Source organism: Corythoichthys intestinalis, chromosome 11, assembly GCF_030265065.1.
Source record: "Corythoichthys intestinalis isolate RoL2023-P3 chromosome 11, ASM3026506v1, whole genome shotgun sequence".
Classification (NCBI taxonomy): domain Eukaryota; kingdom Metazoa; phylum Chordata; class Actinopteri; order Syngnathiformes; family Syngnathidae; genus Corythoichthys; species Corythoichthys intestinalis.
This window is the reverse complement of record NC_080405.1, coordinates 31,063,921-31,088,640: the sequence shown is the minus strand read 5'-3', so window position 1 is coordinate 31,088,640 and position 24,720 is coordinate 31,063,921. Positions and strand designations below refer to the sequence as shown.

General features: G+C 37.6%; 2 protein-coding genes across 8 annotated transcripts in view; one reads left to right on the top strand and one right to left on the bottom strand.

Moving 5' to 3' along the window:
• Window positions 1–877: 877 nt before the first annotated feature.
• On the bottom strand, window positions 878–22,086 carry thoc3 (THO complex 3). 2 transcript variants are annotated; one of them, XM_057849898.1, is made up of 6 exons: window positions 21,843–22,086; window positions 7,026–7,182; window positions 6,746–6,950; window positions 3,461–3,622; window positions 3,286–3,386; window positions 878–1,184 (listed from the first exon to the last, which is right to left on the bottom strand). In XM_057849898.1, the coding sequence occupies exons 1-6, from the start codon at window positions 21,936–21,938 to the stop codon at window positions 1,024–1,026; spliced, it is 882 nt and encodes a 293-aa protein (XP_057705881.1). In that variant the 5' UTR covers window positions 21,939–22,086; the 3' UTR covers window positions 878–1,023. The 2 variants fall into 2 exon arrangements, with proteins under 2 accessions (XP_057705881.1, XP_057705880.1); XM_057849897.1 differs by lacking the exon at window positions 21,843–22,086 and adding an exon at window positions 9,335–9,545 and having other exon boundaries at window positions 881–1,184.
• Window positions 13,137–24,720, top strand: part of shtn3 (shootin 3) — a 48,145-nt gene continuing 36,561 nt past the window's right edge. For 5 of the 6 annotated variants that reach the window (XM_057849893.1, XM_057849892.1, XM_057849891.1 and 2 more), the window contains exons 1-2: window positions 13,137–13,400; window positions 21,650–21,710. In XM_057849893.1, the coding sequence (XP_057705876.1) occupies window positions 13,329–13,400; window positions 21,650–21,710 (133 nt within the window). In that variant the 5' untranslated portion in view covers window positions 13,137–13,328. Of the gene's footprint in view, window positions 13,401–21,649; window positions 21,711–21,947; window positions 21,976–24,720 lie in introns of those variants that run through there. The other variant, XM_057849894.1, reaches the window with a different exon arrangement.

Here is a 24,720-nt window from a genome sequence, read left to right as displayed (position 1 = left end):
TTGACAAAGATCAGATCACATTTAATGGTGATTTTATACAGAAATGTGAGAGATTCCAATAGGTTCGGATACTTTTTCATACCACTGTAGATTTGTAAGAAGAAACACTACTCTTCCTTCGCTACTTTGGGCTACAATAGCAGTTATATTTTTCCTCTTTATTCTACATATTAGATTTTACTTTACTATTTTTTGCCAGTGATGCCAACAATGGCTCTACCAGTTTCACCAATGAGACATCGCATCAATATTCACAAGACTCTATTAACCCAATCAGGCTCAAGCTTGCCATTCTCTGATCACGCCGGCCTCTTCAATCACGTGGAGTCTTTAAAGCACCGTAGAAAAATGTGTTCCTTGACCGTAACGCACCAGGTTTGACTACGGGCTGCTCCTGTTGAAGTATGTTTCAAACTGAAGCTAGTTCAATAATTTTGTGGACATATTTGGTAGTACTCCAGTTTAAAATTAAGGTGCGTACGTAGTACATATGTACAGTACAGTGCATAGAATATGGCAATGATGTAGTGAGTAATAAATTCATAACTTGTTAATTGTAACTCACAATTTTGAAAAATATATATGAATTTACAAATTGAATTTATTATTTTTGTCATTTTAAAATTATAATCAACCATTGGACATAAAAGTTCAAATATACTGGACTACAATGGCGACGACCGAACGAAAGTGTTGCTACTTTCCCATTTCCCAGGAGGAAAACGCAAAATCAAAATGAAAAGTGACCTATCAGAAACAAATCCCGCCCCCACTCTCACGTGACATGACAGATCTTCTGTCCATCAAGAACAGAGACAATGGAAAACTGAGATGTAACAAAATCAGGTTTAATAGTAAAAGTAGTAAAAGTTTTTTTTTTTTTTTACAAGAAAAACAATACTTTACAAAAGCCCCGTTGTGATGACATCATCAAGACGTGCCAATGAAATGTTTCATCACTTATACTTGCAGCACGAGTACTGGGGGAAAAAAAGCTTTCTTGTAGAGCCCTCGGCTCTGAGCTCAGGAGTCATTGGGAAGGCCGAAGAGTTTGACGGTGCCCGCCTCTCGGTTGTTGTCGTACTTGTCATCCTTGTCGTCGCAGGCATAGGCCAGCAGGTGGCGCTTGGGGTGCCAGGCCACCGTAAACGTGGGCAAGCACTGAACCTCCCAAAGCTTCTCGCCTGCCAAAGCAACAGTGAGCTTTTGTCACTCCAGCTCCTAATTCCATTTACTCAATTAATTTACTCCAAGAGCATCTTCGTCTATATTAAGGTTGCAAGGCTGAAAAAGCAGTTTCAGCTCTTGCTCCCACTCTTCAAAATGAACTGCTGTACTTTAAGCCATAAGAAATGTTGTGTTCGATAGAACAATACAGTATGTCTATATGCTGACATAGCAGTTTCATGACACATTAAGCCCTCAACTATTTTTAATTTGTCTGTTTTACCCTGGAGACCTCCGTTTACAGACACCACGCAACCGCTTGTTTCAACCCAGCTATAAAAAGAAATTATTCGTAATGTCTGTCATGTTTAACTTAGAATCGTTAATTGATGTTTAAAAAAGAAAAAACGACTTTAAAAATTATTCACTCGCATACTTTAAACTTTTAAACAAATTACGTCACAATGAAAAAAATTGTGTCTGTAAATAGGTCATGGATATGCACCTCATAACCAGTGTTGTCAATAACGGCGTTACAATATAACGGCTTAATTTTTTTCAGTAGTGGGTAATCTAATTAATTACTTTTCTCATCTTGGCAACGCCGTTACCGTTACTGAGGACGGAAAGGCATGCGTTACTATGCGTTATTATATTGGTCGAAAAGTCTGAGGGAGACTGACTCACCGAGATGACAGAGCAGAGCAGGAGTGGGGAGGAGGCAAGAAAGTTGTGACGCCGAGCAAACGCGATGCTAGGTAGCTCCAATAATACATGTTGTAGCCGATAGCCTACAAACTACGCCCGCATGTTATGGTAGATATGGTAGACATGGTAGACATCACATATACTGTATATAGATATAACTAGATGCAAAATGACAGACACGGCACGAGATGCGTTTGTAAACAGCCGCCATCTTAAAGCAGTAGACTTTTTAGGACGGCTCTGTTGTAGAGAACCTTCCTAGCGAACCTGAGTAACCTTTTTATCTAAAATACTTCTAAATCGGCAAAATCTTGACTTGAATCTATCTTTAAATGATGAAACAGTTTTAAAACTTTCATATGTCGAAAGTAGAGAGAAGGGAACTAATGCACTAATGGGAGCAATTTTAACAACTTTTAACAGTTGATTCAGGGTAAAGGGTAAATTAGGGTAAAGAATTGGGCTCGGGCCAATTGTACAAAAAACCTTCACAAAAAAATTCACATAGTGTGGCCAATGTTTTTTTTTTTTTTTTTTTTTTTTTTGAGGGAAAAAAAAAAAAAAAGTAATTATCACCAATTACTTTGCCAAGTAACTAATTACTCTTACATTCAGGTAATTGAGTTACTAACGCAATTACTTTTTGGGAGAAGTAATTTGTAACTATAATTAATTACCTTTTTTCAGTAAGATTAACAACACTGCTCATAACTATCGCTTAATTGTATTTTTTTTGTTACTGTCGCATTTTCCCCAATATACTAGATGATAAATAATCCAAACAAAGAAAATTTGGAAAAAATTAAAAAAAAAAGTGTTAAAAACGGTAAATATATAAAAAAGAAAATCTCACCCCTTGATGCCTGAGATTTCTGCATCGCAACCCTTGATATATTACCATGTTTCACCCATAAAATCCCCCAAAAGTCCAGCTGTGGCCATACATGCTACACGGACTTTTGTATCGAAACAAGGTATGTACGCGATAATATCTCGTTAAAATCTTTCGTCTTTAATTATGCTCTTATGCTAGGGGTTTATTTATTTTTTAAAATGCCCTCCTGTTCAAAATTTTTCTAAAATGATTTTTGACTTCACGGGTATGCCTTTTAGGGTTATTAATGGAATCTATTGCTTTATCAGTGGGTTTGGGACCTTCATTTTGTGTTGCATTGAATGAGGTGAGTCCAAACTTTTGGCCTGTATTGTATATCCCACTTACTGACAGCTAATCATTTATCAAATAAATTAACAACTATTAATTGTCTTGAGACAGTATTAACCTAAAAATTATCCAAATCCTTTTCGGGCCTTTTAATAGCAAATATTCTCTCACTTATTTATGCTGCATTTTGTATTGTTTATATTATGACGATTATGATTAATAGACTCGTTTGGGGGCCATTCTACCTGTTTCAACTTCGGCGATGTCGATGAAGTGGTCCTCTGATGCCGACGCCAACATCTTCCCATCGTGACTGAAGCTCAACGTCCGCACGGGCCAGTCCAACCTGCAGCACCGTGTGTTACGTCACGTCAGATTACTATCAGGTTCACGTGGAGCCGAGCTCTGAAGGGCATTTACCTGGAGAAGCAACGCACGCACACCAGCTCGTCTAAGTCCCAAAGGCTGACCAGGGCGTCCGTGCTTCCCGTGGCAAAGTATTTGCCCGTCGGGTCGAACTTGATGCAGATGCAGTTGGACGGGTGAGCGTTGATGGACTGGATGGTCTTAAGCTCCGGGTAACTAAAACAATTTGACAAATGCTATGTTTTAGTGCGATTAGTGGCAATAGACATCCAATACATTTAGACTGAGATGGAGGGACAGAGATCGCGATCATTAGCTTATTTTTTTTAAAGTTAGCCATTACAGCAATCAGGGCTTCCCCTACATTCAAAAGATTGTGGCGCACCGCCACACCAAAATATAAGCTGCCACGCCTTGCAAATTACATTTTTTTTTTTTTTAATTTAAAGATGCATTCTTTATAATTTGTAAAATTTAACAATACGTCTGTGCTGCTATATGCACCAGTGTGGGAAATGCGCAGTATATGCATACCTCTGTGGAGAAAAGTCATATGTACAAAACTTCTTAAGTCTTGTTGTATTATAGTGGCCTGCCTATACTTAAGGCTAGTGGTAGCTCAAGCAAGTTGTGACATCTATATGATAGTTGTGTATGTGATAATGTGTGTTGTACAGTTTGTAGTGTATAGAATATTGAAAAAGTGTATATTTCTGTGTTATAGTTTCATAATATAAAAACAAGTGACTTCACATAAAGGCAAGAAAAGACCAAGCCTTGTGGTTTATTGAAGAACATTTTGTGTTAGCTGGCTGTCGGGCACCGTTTTGGGCAGTATAATGTCTAAATAAATATATATAGTTCATTATTTACGCACTATTTGCCAGAAGTCGTCTGAAATAGCACGTCAAATAAAAATTGTTCCTTTACAAGCTTTATTATGAAAATCACATTGGTTCTCCTGTTGCAAGCTTGTGCCTGACTATGTTGGTGCGGAGTTGGAAATTGGGAGAAAAATCCACAGAAAGGTATTTCAAGTTAAAGAATATAATTCTGCTTTATACCAATGAAAACGACCTTAATATGGACATTGACATAACGTTTAAGTTCATTATGGCGTGTGTTTGACCCAAATTTTTCCATACTAGCATAGCATTTGTTCGTTGCTAATATCACAAGTTGTAATTTCAGATGAGTATTTTGAAGTGTTAAGATCTAAGTTGTCAACAGATGAGAGTCCGTTAACAGACGAACTATTATTGCTGTGGTAATGGAGTATGTATTAGGGCCAAATAAAGACAAGAAAAAAAAGGACTATGAGATGTAGGTAGATGTAATAAACTACGCATTTTATCGTAGCTGAGAGCTATGACATTAGCCTGGTTAGTAAAATACAGTGGTACATCGACATACGATTGCTTCGACACGTGATCTTTTCGACATCCGACGTAAAATTTGACTCTCGATTTGTTTCGACATCCGACGACAGGCTCTAAATACGACGATCTATGACAGCACCGCAGTTTCTTTGTATTCCCACAAGACGGACGCAGGGCATATTTTCTTGTAAGCGAAATCAACATGGGTTCCAACAATGTTAGTGCAGGTGGTGAAAAAAAAAAGGAAAAAGGTGATGCTAACCATTGACATAAAGATGGATATGGTGGATATGATCCGTGATATGGCTCAACAATACAGCCGTAGACTGTATCTCGGCGGTCCCCCTCCGTTTGCCAGTCTTTATAGGTTAATTATTATGGCAATTATTATTGTGGTAACATCGCCAAAGAAATCGCCAGCTTTGTCAGGTTTCTAATCATTTCCATCAACTTGTGCAACACAACACACCTAGTGTCCCCCAGAGCAAGTAAACAAAATGAAAGTAAAAAGGCTCACTCCGTCAAGTCAGCCATGCGATGCGTTCAGGTACACCATGCAAACACATTTGCCACATTAAAACCAGTTTGTTACATTATTACAGGTATTATTATTCTGATTGTTATTCATAATGTATTTGTTTTGCTCTTTGTAATTGATATTTGCAATTAGAGGTGGGAATCTTTGGGCACCCAACGATTCGATTACCATTACGATTCAGAGGCTACGATTCGATTATAAATCGATTATTGATGACACCTCCCTCCCCCCGCTTTTAGCTGCTTTTAATGTTTTGTACGTTACAAAAAAAAAAAAAAAAAAAAAAAAAAAAAAAAAAAAAAAAAAAGCCTCGCATGCTTAAGTAAACGACTATTTCAGTATCAAGTTATCAGTTAAAAAAAATACTCAAATCCCCATTCTGTATCAGCAGCTTTAAACTACATTCAATTAATTTAATGTTGTGAATCAACCGTTAAAGTTGTTAAAATTGCTCCCGTTATTCCATAATTTCCCTTTTGTCTACTTTCGACATGTGAAAGTTTTAAAACTATTTTAAAGATAGATTCAAGTCAATATTCTACCGATTCAGGAGTATTTTAGATAAAAAGTTAATTAGGTTCGCTTGGAAGGTTCGCTACAACAGCCTTGCAGGGAAGTCTACTGCTTTAAGATGGCTGCCGTTTACTAACGCCCGCAACTAGCTTTCTGTACAAGTGCTGCTAACGCCACAGAGTCTATTTTGCATCTAGTCCTATATAAATATGATATCTACCGTACCATTATGTGGAGCTGTCGGCAGCAGTCAGGTATGTTTTTTTTTTCTTTCTTTTTTTTTTTTTTTAATCTCGCGGCATGAGTTGAGCTAGAGCCGTGAGTTGAGCATTGGCATTACACGAGGGGCCGGGTCATGACAAGCCTGATGTTTAGCTATTCTCGCTCCGTTCCTCATTGCGTCCCGAAGACCGCGCTGAGTGTGTTTTACTTCCGCTTTACTTGACATATTTCAATGATCGGAATTTGGATGTTTGTGAATCGTTCTCGAATCTTCCATGGCCAAATCACGAATAATCTAAAAATCGGAAATTTCGCACACCTCTATTTGCAATAGTAACATCAGTATTTATTAAGACTTTAGTGTAGGTTTTTGGCCTGTGGAACCAATTATAATGTATTCTTATGGGAAAATCCTGCTCGACATACGACCATTTCGACTTACAAACAAGGTCCTGGAACGAATTAACTTTGTATGTAGAGGTACCACGGTATTTCAAACAGATATTTTTTATAGTTCTTCTTGGAAAAAATAAATGAGAAAAAAAGATTCTCATTTGTCATAATATGAAAAAATTTCACCGCGGCACAACTTGTTGGGACTGTCCGACTCCGATGTAGCTCACCACCACAGCTTCAAGAAATCCTAGGGGAAAGGGAAACCCTGGCAATGTTGTTGGCATTTCTCACCTGAGTATGTTGATGCATCCATTGCCATTGGTGAGGAAAAACATGTCGTTGTCGTTGTTCCATGAGATCTCGTTGACCTCGAACTTGAACTTTTCTACAACCTTCGCCTTGTGCGTTTTGGCGTCGATGAAAGTGACCTCATCTTCCTTGTTGCCCACGGCGATCGTCTGCCCGTCCGGACTCCAGCAGATGTTGATGTTCTCTCCTGCGGCCGACATCGGAAATGGAAGTCGAGGTTAGGCTGCTGAATAAGGTTTTGAAGAAGAGTTACGGAGCCGACCTTTGGTGGTGACGACGGCCGTGCACTTGGTAGTGCGTACGTCCCATATTCGGACGCTTTTGTCGCCCGACGCAGTGACAAAGAGGTCTGGGTTGCTGGGGTGCCAGCAGAGCTGATCTACACTGTCGCTGTGGCCGCGGTAATTGTTCTCCTTCACCTGCAAACACGCACAACATTAGTTCCCCAGTCATATAGCGAGTAATTCAAATGGTTCAAATATTTTCATAATAAATTGATCACCAGTAAATTTTGATACTAGTCGACTCATCGGCTTGAATATATATATATATATATATATATATATATATATATATATATATATATATATATATATATATATATATATATATATATATATATATATATATATATATATATATGGCGGAAAACACTCAGGTGACTTGAAGTTCCGCTGTGAGATTTGGCAATTTGGCCAAATTTCAGAAATTTCCTATATGCATGTGTGATACATCATTGGAAAGCCAAAAATCTCAATTTTCTGGGGGAAAGAAAAATTTTGAACAGGGGGGCAATTTATAAATATATAAATATATAAAATTTAAACAGCGAAACCCTAACTGTATGTGAGAGCATGAGAGAGCATAATTAAAGACGCCATGATTTTAACGAGATATTATCGCATAATTACCTTGTTACAATCCCAAAACTCCATGTAGCATGTATCAACGAGTGTCAAGACACAGCTGTGAATGGCCACAGCCGGATTTTGGGGGGATTTTATGGGTGAAACATTGTAATATAACAAGGGTCGCAATGCAGAAATCACAGACATCAAGGAGTGGTCGAGATTTTCTTTTTCATATATTTACCCTTGTTAACGTTTTTTTTTTCCAATTTTTCTTTTTTTGGATCGATTACAATCATCTAAAATATTGGGGAAAATGCGACAGTAACAAAAAAAATACAATCAATAGATAGTTATGAGGTAGATATCCATTACTTATTCACAGACATTATTTTTTTCATCACAACGTAATTTGTTAAAAAGTTCAAAATATGCGAGTGAATAATCTTTTTAAAGTTTTTTTAAAAGTAAATATTAGACATCAATGAATGATTCTAAGCTAAAAATGATAGACATTTCGCATAATAAGTACTAGGGCTGCAGTTATTAATTTAGTAGTCTATTAATCTATCAACTAGTTAGTTTGAATAATTGAGTAATCGGATTAGGAATATTTAATGTGTTGCAGAATATATTTTAGGAGATGTAAAATTAACATCCTCAAACTATGCAGAATTGCACATTCATTTAGAAATAAAATACACGAGCTTAGCGTAAAATGGTATAAAAAATTAATAAATGAGGAGCTAAGTGCAACAAAAGAACAATTGACTACCTTGGTTAGCAAAAGTCTGCTATCTTAAATGATATAAAATGCTAATTTTTTTTTTTTTTTTTGCAATGCTCTCAATTAAACATTCAAACTCATATTCCCACAAAAACAGTTAAACACGTCTATAAACTAAATTACGAATGCATAAAAAAAATATTAGCTCAAACAAAAACTTAAAACCATATGTGGTCTTAACAGGGAGCAGCTGGATTCAGCCATGTATGTTACATGAGTTATGTCATATTCACTGTTATCACTACAGGGCAGTGTATCCACCCAAATCAATCAAACTTAAGGCACTTTCAAAACAAACCATTGCAAAGCCACACTAATTAAAGGAATACTCGAAGCAGCAAACATTTGGCTTTTGTCTAATCGAATTACTCGAGTTAATCGATTAATCATTGCAGCACGAATAAATATAATTACCTTCTCTTTACGGCTGAGTAGAAACAAAAGCGGTTGCGCGGTGTCTGTAAACGAGGGTCTCCAGGGTAAAACAGACAAATTAAAAATAGTGCTATGGCAGCATACAGACATATTGTTCTAGCAAACACAACGGTTCCTTTGGCCTAAAATACAGCAGTTCATTTTAAAGTGGGGTGCAAGAGCAGAAAGTGCTTTTTCAGGCTTGTCTGTGTTTTCCGCTATATAATTTTGTTTACTAGACCAGAAGTAATTTCTCCCGAAATTGCAGTTTCTAGTTTTGTTTACTGTTATATTACTCTGGGCATTACATATTGGCTAGAAATGTGCATTAGAAGCACAACGTATGTATTGGGAAAAGTTGCAATATTGTGAATACTATGTAACTATTTGTCTGATTGTTTTTCAAAGCAAAGGCAAAGGTTAACAGATATCTCAGTTTGATTCATACTCCCAAGTAGTCAAGGCAGCTCATTCGACCCATTCATCAGGTCACGACATCTTGGAGACCGATCCCAAACTCACTAGTCTGTCTTTTTCCAGGACAAAAACGCTGGCAGTTTTGTCGAAGGATCCCGACGCGAGTCTCCTGCCGTCACAGCTCCACGCCACCGAGTGAACTTTTGCCGAATGCGCCGGGAACTCGCGACTTTTGTTGTTCGTTTTGAACGTCTCCTGCATCGTTTGGTAGTAGCGCGACGCCATTTTGGCTCGGCTGCGTCACAAGCCGGTGTAGGTCCCTCACTATCCATTCGCGGGGCCTGCGCTTGACAGTGACGTCACGCTATTCTCGCTATATGATTGGCCGATGAGTCGAAATGCTCTCCCGTGACCCTTGATGGTTGTAAAACAACCGCTCATCTATGTAACATGAAAACACAACATTAACTTAAAGAAAAAATGACTTCAAATTCTTACTGTTGGTTAAACTTAGTTTTGATTGAGTACTTTTTGGCTGCCCCACGAATGTGGGCCTTTCGGGCCTTGGGACATTTCGAGGAGCGAGTCCCGCTGCTGTATTCTCCTGTCTTTAAGTAGTGGAAAATTTCCTCATAAAAGTCGTCCATGGTTATACAAAGAAAGAACACAATAGTTCGTGCAACAAGCGTTGTTGTGATGATGACCGATGTTTCGTTTTTAAACAGGCATTTCACGGGAGAGCATTTCGACTCATCGGCCAATCATATAGCGAGAATAGCGTGACGTCACTGTCAAGCGCAGGCCCCGCGAATGGATAGTGAGGGGATCGGGATAGTGAACCTACACCGGAAGTGGCTACGAGCTGACCTATTCATATATTTTCATCTTGATATGATAGATGTAGGAGATTATTTATGTAAATACAATTCGAATCGTAATTTTAGTGTTTCTAATAGGGATTTCTATGCAACAAAATGCAAGCATTCAATGTTTGTTGGATTGCACTTTTAAATAAAGCTTTTATTAAATGTTCGCTAAAATGAGAGTTCATCACGAGCGCCCCCTGCTGCAACGGAGATTCAACGCTCACATACATCCGTATTTTGAACGTAACTAACTAATATTTAGAATATCTATAAATGTTCGAATAAGAGTTAGGACAACATAACGCTTAAGATATATTTTTTAAAAATCCTACCGTTAACTGTAATCTTAAAAAAAAGAAAAGAAAATTGCCATAACATAATATGACTACGATATGTGAATCCAGACGGTCACTATAGCTCGTCAATGTTAAAAAATATCTATATTCATATATATTTATATTTTAATAATCATGTTTCTGTGCCTTTGAGTGAACAAGATAAGACAAAGTGTTATATATTTATTGTTGATACAAGAAGTAAATATAATGTCAATAAAAATATACTAGTCTATATATTAGTATATATTAGTACATTGACATGCAAAAATAATATTATTAGTAATATTAGGGCTTTTTTTTTTTTTAATTGAACGACAGAACATAAAATAACAAATAACAACAATACATAAAAAACAGTTCACATAAAATATAACCTTATTAACATTTTTTCTTCAACATAGTAAGACATACAAAAATTAAAAATAAGTTATTTTCCAAAAAATGCATGTTATGCGAAACAATTTTGCATGAGCTTCTGGAGTCTAGACAGACTTGCATTGTTTTGTATCATATTAAGTGATGTGAAATTTAATTCAATTTGAACAAAGAACAATTTAAAGTTCAGATTTACGTTTTGAAACTTAGATTAATGAATATGATATGTCATGAAATGCCATGGAAATAGCCAATCTTACCTAGCTTTCTAAATAAATCCTAATGTGATTGCAGGGGAACCAGCTTATGAAATGATGGAGACTGACCCAGACTGGGCACCATCCCTACATCTTTGACACACATCTGTTACACCGACAAACACTGCGCGCTCTGCAAGACGAAGTAGGCGTGAGCAGCTATGGAAAGAGACGCTGCAAGCACCAGAGATGAGGGTCCAGCAGGATGCAAACATTAAAGAGCTGCAGACCAAGGAGGGGCCATCTGAGCCTGGTGAAATAAACAGTCACTAACAGAATGAGGAGGGGACACCTGATGCTGGAGAAGAAAGTGGTCAGCTACAGACGGAAGAGGGGACACATGAAGCTGGAGAAGAAGGTGATCAGCTAATCACAGAGGATGAGACGCACAACACCAATCAGGATGTGACACAGACTGTGATTATTGACCGTTTTGAAATTTTCACAGAAAACCCATCAAATCTAAAAGCACGTGCCCAAATGTTTTCCAGCTACAAGCTCCACCACACTATGAAGTATTTAATATGTATTACACCCAAGGGAGCCATTTGTTTCTTATCAAAAGGCTGGGGAGGTCATACAAGTGAAAAACATATAACCCTGAACAGTGATTTTCTTGATAATTTGTTACCTGGGGACATTGTCTTGGCTGACAGAGGTTTTGACATACAGGAATGTGTGGGCATGTAGTGTTCAGATGTCAAACTCCCAGCATTTACAAAAGGCCGCTGTCAGTTAGCAGCTAGAGATGTGGCGGAAACTAGGAAAACACATTTGAGAATCCATGTTGAAAGGGTCATCGGAAATGTTTGTCAGAAGTATAAGATCTTAGCAGGAACCATACCCATAAACATGATTCTTCATGTGAAGGTGAAGAAACCACAATGTTGGATAAGGTTGTCACTGTCTGCTGTGCCCTGACAAGCCAGTGCCCAACAGTAGTTTAGTACAATTAGTTTTCTTTTTGTAGTGTTTGTACAAGCAAAGTTTTTTTTATACGTTTGCAGATGACTTAAACCTGTTTAATAAAGTATGTCAGTGACGATTTTGAAGTCTTCTTGACTCTTTGCCTCTCTTAGGTACATAAAGAACTAGTGTTGGTGTTGATAATGAAAAGTACTTTTTTTTTTACTATTTACATTCAAACAATTTTGTGGAGATAAACACTGAATAGGAAATATGATGTTTGCTAACTAAACGAGAAGTTTGACAGTTTTACTTTTTTAGATACTGTATATAATTTTTACTAAAATTCTCAATCAAAACAGCAGCACCACAATGGTAAACAAAAAATAGCAATACAAGGGAATATAAAATATGCATTTGAAGTAAAATAAATAACACTAGTTGTAGAATAACGTGTTCAAGTAAATTTGTCCCACTTCACATGGTAAGTCCTGCATTGAGAGAATTGCACATCTTTGCATGGCAATGTCGACACTGAAACAATATATTGTGCAATCTACATGAATTTGCATGTCATTGTGACAGTTCCTTCACCTGTTTTAGTCATGCGATGTTTAAGATGATATTCAAGGTACAATTCAAGTTCAACAATGTTTCAAGTAAGAGCTGTATCATGTTTCTGAGAGGAGCAACTAGAGTGACGACTGTGTTGTCGCAGTCCTGCGGTCGAAATGCGGAGATTCTGCAGCGAGCCATTCGTTAAATGTCCGTGAGCTTCGAGAGATTTATAGTTTTTAAAATGTAAGCGCTGATACCGTAAACGAGGGAGTTTTTTTTATTTTTTATATCCAGCGATGAAGTTGGAGGCAGTAATGTGGCGTCGGAGCTACTCCTGTTCTGGTTTGTTTACATCCGTGGTACACTCAAAATGGCGCATGGGGCGTGTACGCTCGTTTGGGCACGTGACTGACAAAGACCGATATCTAAAGATTTAATATTGTAAATATTTTTTTTCATCTTTGGATTCAAATACGGTAATAATTGTTTTTCCCTTTAATTCAATCTTTTGTTTGGTTTGACATAATATATTTTTGAAGATCAGTAATTTTAGGGCTATTATTGCCGCTTCAGCATTTTTGACGTCACTTTGGGTGACGTCAGAGAAAGGTGGGGGGCCGTGTTTGCCGGTTGCAGCGGTCCTCCGAGTGCCTCTTCATCCGTCCTCCACAGGAAAAAAAAGATTGACAGGACCGGCGAAAACGAGCTCCTTTTAACCCATTCACACCCTTTCCGCTTTAATAGTTCAATTTCCTACTGATGAAATTCCAATTTTATCCAAGTCCAAAGTGAATCGAAAATGCTTCCGTGTTCTTCGTCCTCACCGAGCGAAGGATGTGAAGAGGAGAAGGACGCGCACATGCACACGGAGGTAAAAACCGGCATTTCCTTCATTTAATCTCTTACGCTTTTATTTAGCACGTCAAAATCACATCCGTTCAACATAGCAAGGCAATGGTGCATGTGGTGTGAATATACAACAATGAGATGGAAGATAGTAATTTATTGTTGTGATTTATGAGCGCACCCGCTTTTTCGGGCTTTCAGGACCCCTCCCTAAATTCATCTGTGCACTCACCATAATTGCACATTTGCATATAAACAAAATATGTGATGTCTTCATTTCATTATACATTATTTTAACCTTTCATACTGTATTAAAATAAACGTTTATAAGCCAAAGCATTCCATATCGTACATGTCAAATCTTATGAAGAACGGGAGAAAAGATTTGTTTGTGGAGATCAAGGGTGTCAAAGTCATTTTTGTCATTGGCCACATTGTAGTTATGGTTTCCTTCAAAAGCCAACTAGGGCTGAAGCACTCAATCGATGAAAATTGACTGTAATGAATCCACATCTATTTTGATAGGCAATCAATGATTTAGAAAAATTGTTTACCCAAAAATGGTCTGAATCCTCTTTTTTGAGCCTCTTATTGACAACTAATCAATTAGCAAATTAATTGATAACTATTTTCATAACAGATTAATCATTTAGGATCTTCTTCACCCATAAACTTGTCTAAATTCTTGAAATTATCACATACATATAACTTTTCAGTTGTGAAGTTAACAAAAATATAATTAAAAAAATCTGATAAGTCAAAGTATAGGATATGAACAAAAATCTGCTTTTACTTTGGAAAACAGCAATTCACATTTTTGCCAATTTTTGAACGTCTTACTGTCTAAATATAGCTTCTTAATAAAGATGCAACAACTAATCGATTAAATCGATTAATAAATTAGTTTCCAATGAATTTGATAATCGATACAGTTGTAGACAACAGTTAAGTCAGGAAGCTGAAATAAAATATTATTTTTGAAGGAAAAAGTCATCCATTTTGTCTTCATTGTAACTAACAGCATGGCTAAAACAACTTCAATGTAAATTGTGCAGGCAATTGAAAAAAGTGACATTTATCCGATTAATCGTTTAATTTATCGTCCGATTAATCGATTATGAAAATAATCGTTAGTTGCAGCCTGAGCCTTATATCAGCATTATAATGAAGGCAACAAATACTGTATGTACAGTATTAGTTATAGGCTATTAGCTTACTATCAAAATGACTAAGTCGGCTACAAATACAGTCCCTGACAAGAGTCTTGTCGCTTATCCATTTTGTAGAAACAATTGCAAATAACCTGACTTTTAATTATTCAATTGGTGTCAGAAATGGCTCATATGAAAGCTAAGACCCTCCCAAATGATGTTGAATGTACAAAAATATATGTGTTTCACTGAAAATAGATTTATCATTCAATGAAAACATAAAAGGTCAAATTTTGGCAAAACAAAAGTTTTTTTCGCCTACAGAAAGTAGTGTGAAAATTGAACAAAAAATGTACTTCAAATACAAAATTATGTTACATAACATAAGCGAATTAAGTAATGGTGCTGTGAGATCCAAATTTAATATTTTGTGTGACTTCCATGGGCTTCGGCAAGGATTCATACAATTTATTGATCAAGTCATCAGGAACATCAATGAAAGCATTCTTGCATGCCTCCCAGAGTTCATCAACGTTCTTGGGTTTCGTCTTCCACGCTTCCTCTTTCATCCTACCCCAGACATGCTCAATGATGTTCATGTCTGGTGACTGGGCTGACCAGTCCTGGAGGATCTTTGCCTTGAGGAACTTTGAGGTAGAGATTGAAGTATGCAATGGAGCACCATCCTGCTGCAGAATTTGTCCCTTTTTATGGTTAGGAATGTAAGAGACTGCTAAGATTTGTTGATATTTCAGACTATTTATCTCTCATGGTGCAAACAATTAAAAAAACATGTGGCATTTGCCAAGGCCCACAGCCTGTCAAAAGGATGGACGCTGGAAAAGTGGCAAAAGGTGGATTTTTCAGATGAATCTTCCATTGAATTACACCACAGTTGGCACAAATATTGCAGGAGACCTACAGGAGCCAGCATGGATCCAAGATTCACTCAGAAAACAGTGAAGTTCGGTGGTTACATCATTACCAAAATCATGGTCTGGGGTTACATCCAGTATGGGGTGTGCGAGAGATCTGCAGGGTGGAAGGCAACATAAATAGTCTGAAATATCATCGATCTTAGCTTCCTTTTACATTCCTAACAATAAAAAGGGACAAATTCTGCAGCAGGATGGTGCTCCATCGCATACTTCAATCTCTACCTCAAAGTTTCTCAAGGCAAAGAAGATCAAGATCCTCCAGAACTGGCCGGCCCAGTCACCAGATATGAACATCATTGAGCATGTCTGGGGTAGGATGAAAGAGGAAGCATCGAAGACAAAACCCAAGAATGTTGATGAACTCTGGGAGGCATGCAAGACTGCTTTCTTTAATGTTCCTAATGACTTGATCAATAAATTGTATGAATCCTTGCCGGAGCCCATGGAAGTAATACAAAATATTAAATTTGGATCTCACAGCACCACTACTTAATTCGCTTATGTTACGTAACATATTTTTGTATTTGAAGTACATTTTTTGTTCAATTTTCACACTACTTTCTGTAGGCGAAAAAGCTTTTGTTTTGCCAAAATTTGACTTTTTATGTTTTCATTGAATACATCTATTTTCAGTGAAACAAATATATTTTTGTACATTGAACATCATTTGGGAGGGTCTTAGCTTTCATATGAGCCATTTCTGAAACCAATTGAATCATTAAAAGTCAGGTTATTAGCAATTGTTTCTACAAAATGGATAAGCGACAAGACTTTTGTCAGGGACTGTACATACTGAACCTTCATGATTAAAAGTTTATGAACACAAAGCCTGACAGGAATCTTCTTTAACAGCTCTCTCCCTCACTGTTTTTATATTTTTTATAGCAGTTAGGCTTGAAAAGCTCAGAATTATCTGGGGGACTTTGGCAATGTCTTTAACTGCATAAGGGCCGAGCATCTCGCTGACAATGGCGTTGCAGACAGGTAGTATTAATGGCCCTGCCAAAGTTTAGGACTTTTTGGATTTAGCAACAAGCTAACTTACCTTGAGAGCTTTCTCATTTACCTTTGTAGTTTTTCTCAAAAAAGTTGCCTGTTTCTCTGTGTTTTCACGAAGGCAAACAAAATAGTCCATAGTTTGAAGAGAAGGTTGTTTCGTTTGGAGATGACGTTTAAGCTTGCATGACCCATGGCGTTGTTGCATAGACGCTCGTGTCGTATTTTAGAATTGCTCGGATTTCTAGCCATCAGCCAGCCACCTTGCTGTCCTCGACAATGTGTTGGAATGAAAAACAAAGCGAGGATGGAGGGTCGTCACATATGGATAAATTGGAAATGACAGTTTCGTGTTTATCGACACTTGACACGTCTAATCAAATGATGTACAGTAGATGTGCGGGGTCACATTGTCGAGGACAGCAAGGTGGCTGATGGCTGAAAATCCGAGCAGTTCTTGAACGTGACCCGAGCAATACTTTGCTCAACTGCACACGACCGCAACCTTCTACCTAATCTTTCCTTCCTACTGCAACTCCGCCCAATGACCTAAAAAAAAAAAAAAAAAAAAAAAAGCGATATTGGATAATTTCTTGCGGCACACCTGACGATCCCTCACGGCACACTAGTGCGGTTGAAAAACACTGCTATAAAGAATGACGCACCACGTGACTACTCTGTTGAACGATGCCGCCTCAAGTTTAACTTCATTCCAATATTAATGAATTGGAAGAATGTTTTACGTTTGTTCTCCTACAGAAACCATATTAAAGTGATCCTCTAACTTAAATACATGTAGGCTCTAATAAACCACAATTGTTCTCTTGTACTAAAATATGTTGTTAGAAACACATAAAAGGTTAAATCAATGGCAATATTTTATAATATTTAGTACATATTTTGACCGTTAGTTGACGCCATGGTTTGCGGGCTCGCAGTGATGACGTCAATGGCATCTTTCCAAATGTGTAGCGTGTTCAACAATTGCTTATTGCTGTCTAAACTCGCGAAGTAAAATGCCACGATGTGCTGCTTTTGGATGCAATTTCCAGTCAAATGGAAACAAGGGGAGTGAAGTGAGTGGTCAAGGTGGAATTATTATTTTTAGTGAATAAATGTGCATAAGTGGAAGGTTCTCCCCCTTTTTGGTCCCTGTATGCACGTATCCAACCCACCACGCGTTGCAACTGGCGCCCGAACATGTATCCTGGATCCTCAGTCAAGTTAGGTCCCACCGCGTCTGCAATATTGGTTTCGGATCGGTCCATTGTTTTGATTCGTCGGTCCCACCGCGGCTTTTCGGATTAGTCTATTTTGTGGAATCGACGGCCTGATCGCGGCTGGAACATTGTCATGGGATCGGTCTAATTCCTGGATCTTCGAGTGAGTAAAAAACGCAGATTTGGATGACGATTGCGATCTTTTTTGTTGACTATTCTTCGTTGGAGTTTTCCCCAAATCATACTCATTAATTAAAGCACTATGGCACGCTACAGTGACGACAGTGACTGACGTGGACCTTACAACAATGTTGGAGTTCGTCAGGGAACACGGGTTTGCGTACTGCTGAGCTCCCCAGTGAAGAGTGGTCAAGGTGGAAATATTATTTTTTGTGAATAAATGTGCATAAGTGGACGCTTCTCCCCTTTTTGGTACTTATATACACGTATCCTACCTACCACGCGTTACAATGTACTAGACAAGGATTACACAAGGTGTGCTCTTTGGCCTGTACTGTATGTAAAGCACACGACAGCTCTGGATGCTAACAATCTACATACAGTGGGGAGAACAAGTATGTGATACACTGCCAGTGTATCACATACTTGTTCTCCCCACTGTAATTATAGTGGGTTGTTTGAAAACGCAATATGCTTACCTTGAATATCTGCTAATAAAACCGGAGTTCCCAACACTCTCGCTCCCAACCCGACTTCCCAATAGCACTCTGTCGCTCTGTTGCCATTGAGACAGCGAGTGCATCACCAGTTTTGCCCAACTTTTGTCTGATCAGGTTATTTGCTGCACGCATTTTTCCCTGAAGCTCGTCTTGTGAACGACCGACAGTGCTGTCCTGCTCTTCACTTTTCAGATCTGGTTCAAATAGGAAGGGTAGAACTGACGACATGCTGGGAAAGCTAACTATTGACACGCTGGAATTTTGGCATCGGGACCAGTGACGTCACGCACTGCGACGTAACAAGAATGGTGACCTATCACTTAAAATAATTTTACAAACTTTATTAAAACAAAAACATTAAGAGGGGTTTTAATATCAAATTATGATAACTCATACTAACATTTATCTTATAATAATTACTTGTCTTAAAAATAGAGGATCCCTTTAAAACAAAAAATATGATTCCAATTTTTTTCCATTTTCAAACATTTTTGAAGAAGCTCCAGGGAGCCGCTAGGGCAGCGCTAAAGAGCCACATGCAGCTCTAGAGCCGCAGGTTGCTGACCCTCGCTTGAACTCTTTTAGCGACGATAGCGGCAGCAATCGACGTCTTAATTGAATCTCTAAAACTGACCATGAATGCTCAATAATGTTGAAGTCTGGGGATTGTGCCGACCATACAAGATGGTCAACCTCATTAAAATGTTCCTAATGCCATTTATGTTCAATGATTATGATGCCAAAATGTTAGGTGTTTCCATTATTTTGTCGAACCCCTGTAGCACTGTCAACGGTACAGAAAGAGTTAAATATAAACTCATGCATCGAGGGCTTAATTGTAACAATAAAATTAGTAGTTTTTGTAATGTTAAATGTTTGTAAAACAGAATGTTGAAATTTCATAACATTAAATGTTCATATATTGTTACATTTTCACATAAAATGTTGGTTATGTTTGCACCATGCAAAAGCTAAATGTCTCTAATGTTGAACGATTCTAACATTGAATTCTTCTAACAAAAAATGGTTGTAGTATAAATGCCCAAAATTAAAAGCTTTCCATGTTCATAAATGTTTTTTACGGACGTGCCATGCTCTTGACATTTTGAACGAAACACTGAATGTTGTTACTACGATGCAAGAGGTTCATGCATGTCCCTGCCGCCTCCTCAGGGGTTGGCTAATGTTAGCTATTAGTGTGAGAGGCTGCAGGTAGATGAGTCCCAAAAAGTGGGCCAAGTGCTTCTTGCTGCTGCTGGGGGGGGCCTAGTGAGGATGTTTCACCTTGCCATGATGCTGTCAGCTCGGTGTAGCGTCACACTGACACGCTTGCACTCGCTAGCTAGGTTTTACAATGAGAATGGTTTCCATGAAGTACTGTAGTTTTCGGACTATAAGCCGCTACTTTTACCCCTCATTTTTAATTCTGCGGCTTATAGTCAAGTGCAGCTTTTTTGTTGATTTATTTGCGCTAGCAGGTAAAACAGCGGCGTCATAAGAATGCCATAAGACCGCCTTAATTATGACATGACACTATCCTGGGCATTAATGAATACCGTATTGGCCCGAATATAAGATGGTGTTTTTTGCATTGAAGTAAGACTGAAAAAGTGGGAGTCGTCTTATGTTCGGGGTCTCGACATTATACCCATTCACGACGCTGGATGGCACCAGATATCATATAAGCGAATGCTGAACTCGAGGAGTAATGTTCTGTCATGACAGATCTCAGCTACTCTCAAGTTTAACCAGTTTGCATTATTTTATTGCAATGTAGGGCTGCAGGTATCGAATATTTTAGTAATCGAGTACTCGACTGAAAATTCTATCGATTAATTGAGTAATCGGATAAAACATTTTTTTTAGGTAAAAATAAGTGCTAACAACTGCTTTAAGTGTCCATCAATTAGTTAATTACAATGCTCTGCTGGAATTTTAGACTATTGTTCTTTGGCCAACTGCTCCAAGTCTCTGAGATTTGAAGGGTGCCTTCTCCAAACTGCCATTTTCAGATCTCTCCGCATGTGTTCCATGGGATTCAGGTCTGGACTCATTGCTGGCCACTTTAGAAGTCTCCAGTGCTTTCTCTCAAACCATTTCTAGTGTTTTGGGTGATTATCCTGCTTGAAGAGCCATGACCTCTGAAGGAAACCCAGCTTTCTCACACTGGGCCCTACATTATGCTGCAAAATTTGTTGGGAGTCTTCAGACTTTGTAATTCCATGCACACGGTCAAGCAGTCCAGTGCCAGAGGCAGAAAGCAACCCCAAAACATCAGGGAACCTCCGACATGTTTGACCGTGGGGACTGTGTTCTTTCTTTAAAGGCCACGTTTTTTTCCCCCTGTGAACTCTGTGTTGATGCCTTTTCCCCAAAAGCTCTACTTTTGTCTCATCTGACCAGAGAACATTCTTCAAAAATGTTTTTGGCTTTCTCAGGTAAGTTTTGGCAAATTCAAGCCTGGCTTTTTTTTTTGGTCTCTGGGTCAGAAGCGGGGTCTTCCTGGGTATCCTACCATAGAGTCCCCTTTTATACAGACGCCGACGGATAGTACGGGTTGACACTGTTGAACCCTCGGACTGCAGGACAGCTTGAACTTGTTTGGATGTTAGTCGAGGCTCTTTAGCTGCCATCCGCACAATCTCTTGTTAATTTTTCTTTTTCGTCTACACCTAGGGAGATTAGCCACAGTGCCATGGGCATTACACTTATTGATGACACTGCGCACGGTAGACACAGGAACATTCAGGTCTTTGGAGATGGAGTTGTAGCTTTGAGACTGCCCATGCTTCCTCACAATTTTGCTTCTCAAGTCCTCAGACAGTTCTTTGGTCTCCTTTCTTTTCTCCATGCTCAATGTAGTACACATAAGGACAAAGGACAGGGGTTGAGTCAACTTTAATCCATTTTAATTGGCTGCACGTGTGATTTAGTTATTGCCACCACCTGTTATGTGCCACAGGTAAGTTAAAGGTGCTGTTAATTACACAAATTAGACAGGGATCACATGATTTTTCATAGGGTGCCAATACTTTTGTCCGGCCCATTTTTGGAGTTTTGTGCAAAATGATAATGATTTTTTTTTTTCCATTATCTTTTGTGTTTTTTCATTGCAAGCAAAATAAATGAAGATATTACTACCAAAACATTTGTCGTTGCAATAATTTTCTTGGAGAAATTGAGCATTATCTGACAGAATTGCATGGAAGCCAATACTTTTGGCCAGCAGTGTAAGTTTGTGTAATTTTGTGTAACATTTTTGAATGTTGTCTAATGTTGCATCTTGCAGTGCAGCAGACTGACGGAGCAGAGGGACGAAGCCGAGAGACAACTCAAGCACATCAAGAGGGGTGAGTTGGCAGTTGGCGCCCTTTTCTGCTGTACTTCTGATGATAACAATGCTATGCTAATAGCTACAAATAAAACACATGCGTACATACACACACATTCAGTGTACAATAGACCAGTGGACACCCACACACCTGCAATGTGGGCGTGTGCCAGGGGAGGGCAAGGTGCGGTTGCCATGGCGACGGTGGCTTTAACTGAGGCTTTGGCGAGGAGTCAGTCGCAGGCATCCGCTCGTTCCCTTGCCTGTCATGACGATCCGCACAGGTAAGGATTTAGGATTTAGTTAGGTATTTATTTAGATTCATTTGACATTGGCAAATTTTATCTTAATATTTGATTTATGTCATTTTTCAACCTGTGTACAGTATCCTTTTTTGTTAGGATGAGTTGATGACTCAGTGATAAACTAGTAAAAAAAACTTAGAAGAATAAAAAGAACAGCAACATTGTTAGTGGCACTGAAAGAAAATTAATTTGTCATTTAAATTTTACTTTTTTGTCGCAAGGAGACTTTTCTCAACTTATCTTGGATGGCCTATTGTACATATTGTTTTAGTTTATACTTGCTCAAATAGGATTTAATTCTTTTTAAACATCACAGAGTGACCTTTTCCTAACTGGCATGAGAAGTTAAAAGGTCAGTTATAAAAGTGTGTCATAAGACACTTACCCCTTTTTTTCTCCCCCTTCAGTGCAGCTCCCTTTCTCACCTCTCGCGCTGAATTATTGAGGTTGCAAGAGTTGAATAATTGACTGCACTAACAGCAGCGCATGAATAAATGACGCAAAATGAACTCATGACACCGCACGTCAGCACTACTTCATTTTTGTCACACAACAAAAACTGTTTGACAATGTTTTTTCTAATCACACAGGAAGTTTTTTTTCTTTGTATTTTTGGTGAACCTTCTTATTAGAAGTGTGAAAAAAAACCATGGGCTGGCATTGACGGTGTTAGACGTCGGATTCATTTTGACTGGTAGTGATGAATAAACAAATGTGGACGCGACGTCAATTGCCGGTAAACCATGGGTGCCACAAATTGTTGACTAATCGATTAGCAAAACTATTTTGACAGTCAATAAACTGTTGTCCAAATCCTTTTTGAGCTTCTTAATATTTTCTTCCCTAATTGTATTTTTTTTTAAAAATTTATTTTATTTTATTTTTTATATATTTATTTATTTTTATATTTATTTTATTTGTTTTATTTATTTTTATTTTTTTTATTTCTATTAAAAATGTGTGGAAACAACAAACTATGGTTCATTTTTATTTTTAATTTGAAAAAGATAAATGTAAATATTCTGATTTTATTAGGGCTGTCAAACGATTAAAGTTTTTATTCATGTTGATTACAGCTTAAAAATTAATTAATCGTAATTAATCACAATTCAAACCATCTATAAAATATGCCATGTTTTTTCTGTAAATTATTGTTGAAATGGAAAGATAAGACACATGACGAATATATACATTCAACATACGGTACATAAGTAACGTATTTGTTTATTATAACAATAAATCAACAAGATGGCATTAACATTATTAACATTCTGTTAAAGCGATCCATGGATAGAAAGACTTGTAGTTCTTAAAAGATAAATGTTAGTACAAGTTATAGAAATTTTATATTAAAACCCCCTCTTAGTGTTTTCATTTTAATAAAATTTGTAAAATTTTAAATAAAAAAATAAACTATTAGCTCGCCATTGTTGATTTCAATAATTACAAAATGCTCACTCATGGTGCTGAAACCCATAAAATCAGTCGGACCCAAACGCCAGCAGAGGGCGACAAAACACCAAAAAACACAAGTCACAAGTGGACATTCCACTGTGCTGTCATTTTAATCTGTTTGAGCGGGGCATGTGCGTTAAATGCGTCAAATATTTTAACGTGATTAATTTAATAAATTAATTACCGCCTGTTAACGCGATAATTTTGACAGCCCTAGATTTTATACATTTATTTATTCATCTATCCATCTATTTTTCATCTTATATTTATTTACATTTGTGAATAAACAAAAAGGGGGAAAATTTGGTACACATTCTCTTACTTTCATTTTTGGATTTAACCATACACTTCATAATGATATGGACGGGACACGGGGCGCGGTCAAAGCTGACCGAATAGAATCACGGACAAAGAGCATTTTTCGTTGAAAATTCTAGTGAATAAATGCTGAAATCCCTGAATTCTTTGTAGATATGGAAATAAAAGAGTATTTGGGTAAAAGCAACGACAAAAAAAAAAACGTGCGGGTAGCATCTATTTTATGTAAATATTGCGAAGTATAATGCCAATGCTGTAGTGGCTAATTTCTCCCATTGATTTTTTTCACAACGTTTCAAAATGCATGCATGGTACGAAAAATATAATTATTACCTTGAATCCTCGAACAAATCACTCCTGAGACAATCCTTCCTGTATGCGGTACAGTTTTCGTACTTTTTCAACAGAAATCCGGCATTAGATAGCTGTGTGTGTGTGTTTGTGGATAGCTCCTCCTGATGTGGGTGGCCCCCTACTTGAATGAGAGGCGCAGTGCATGACCAATCTGACCCGTCAATACCATTAGGAAGTCTATGGCTAGACAAAACAAAAAGAGCAGAAGTCCATGTATTGTAGATAAAACATACAGCTTTGAAAATATCATGTACAACCATGTGAAATAAATGTAAATATATATATCCTCATTATACATTAAGTTTTTTTTTAATTACACTTCGGGGAAATTAAAAAAAAAAAAAAAAAAAAAAAGTCTTATACCGTATTGGCCAGAGTATAAGACGGCCCTGATTATAAAACGACCCCGTCTTTTTCAAGACTCAAGTTTGAAAAAAGACTTTTTGAACACCAAATTAATTTTTTTACAGAAAATAATTACAGTACATCTGAAACAAATAATTATAACAATATATTTGAGAGAAAAAGCATGTTATTTTGCCTCATTCAAATCTTAATATCTGAACATTTAAATATGAAAACTAAAGTGCAATCACA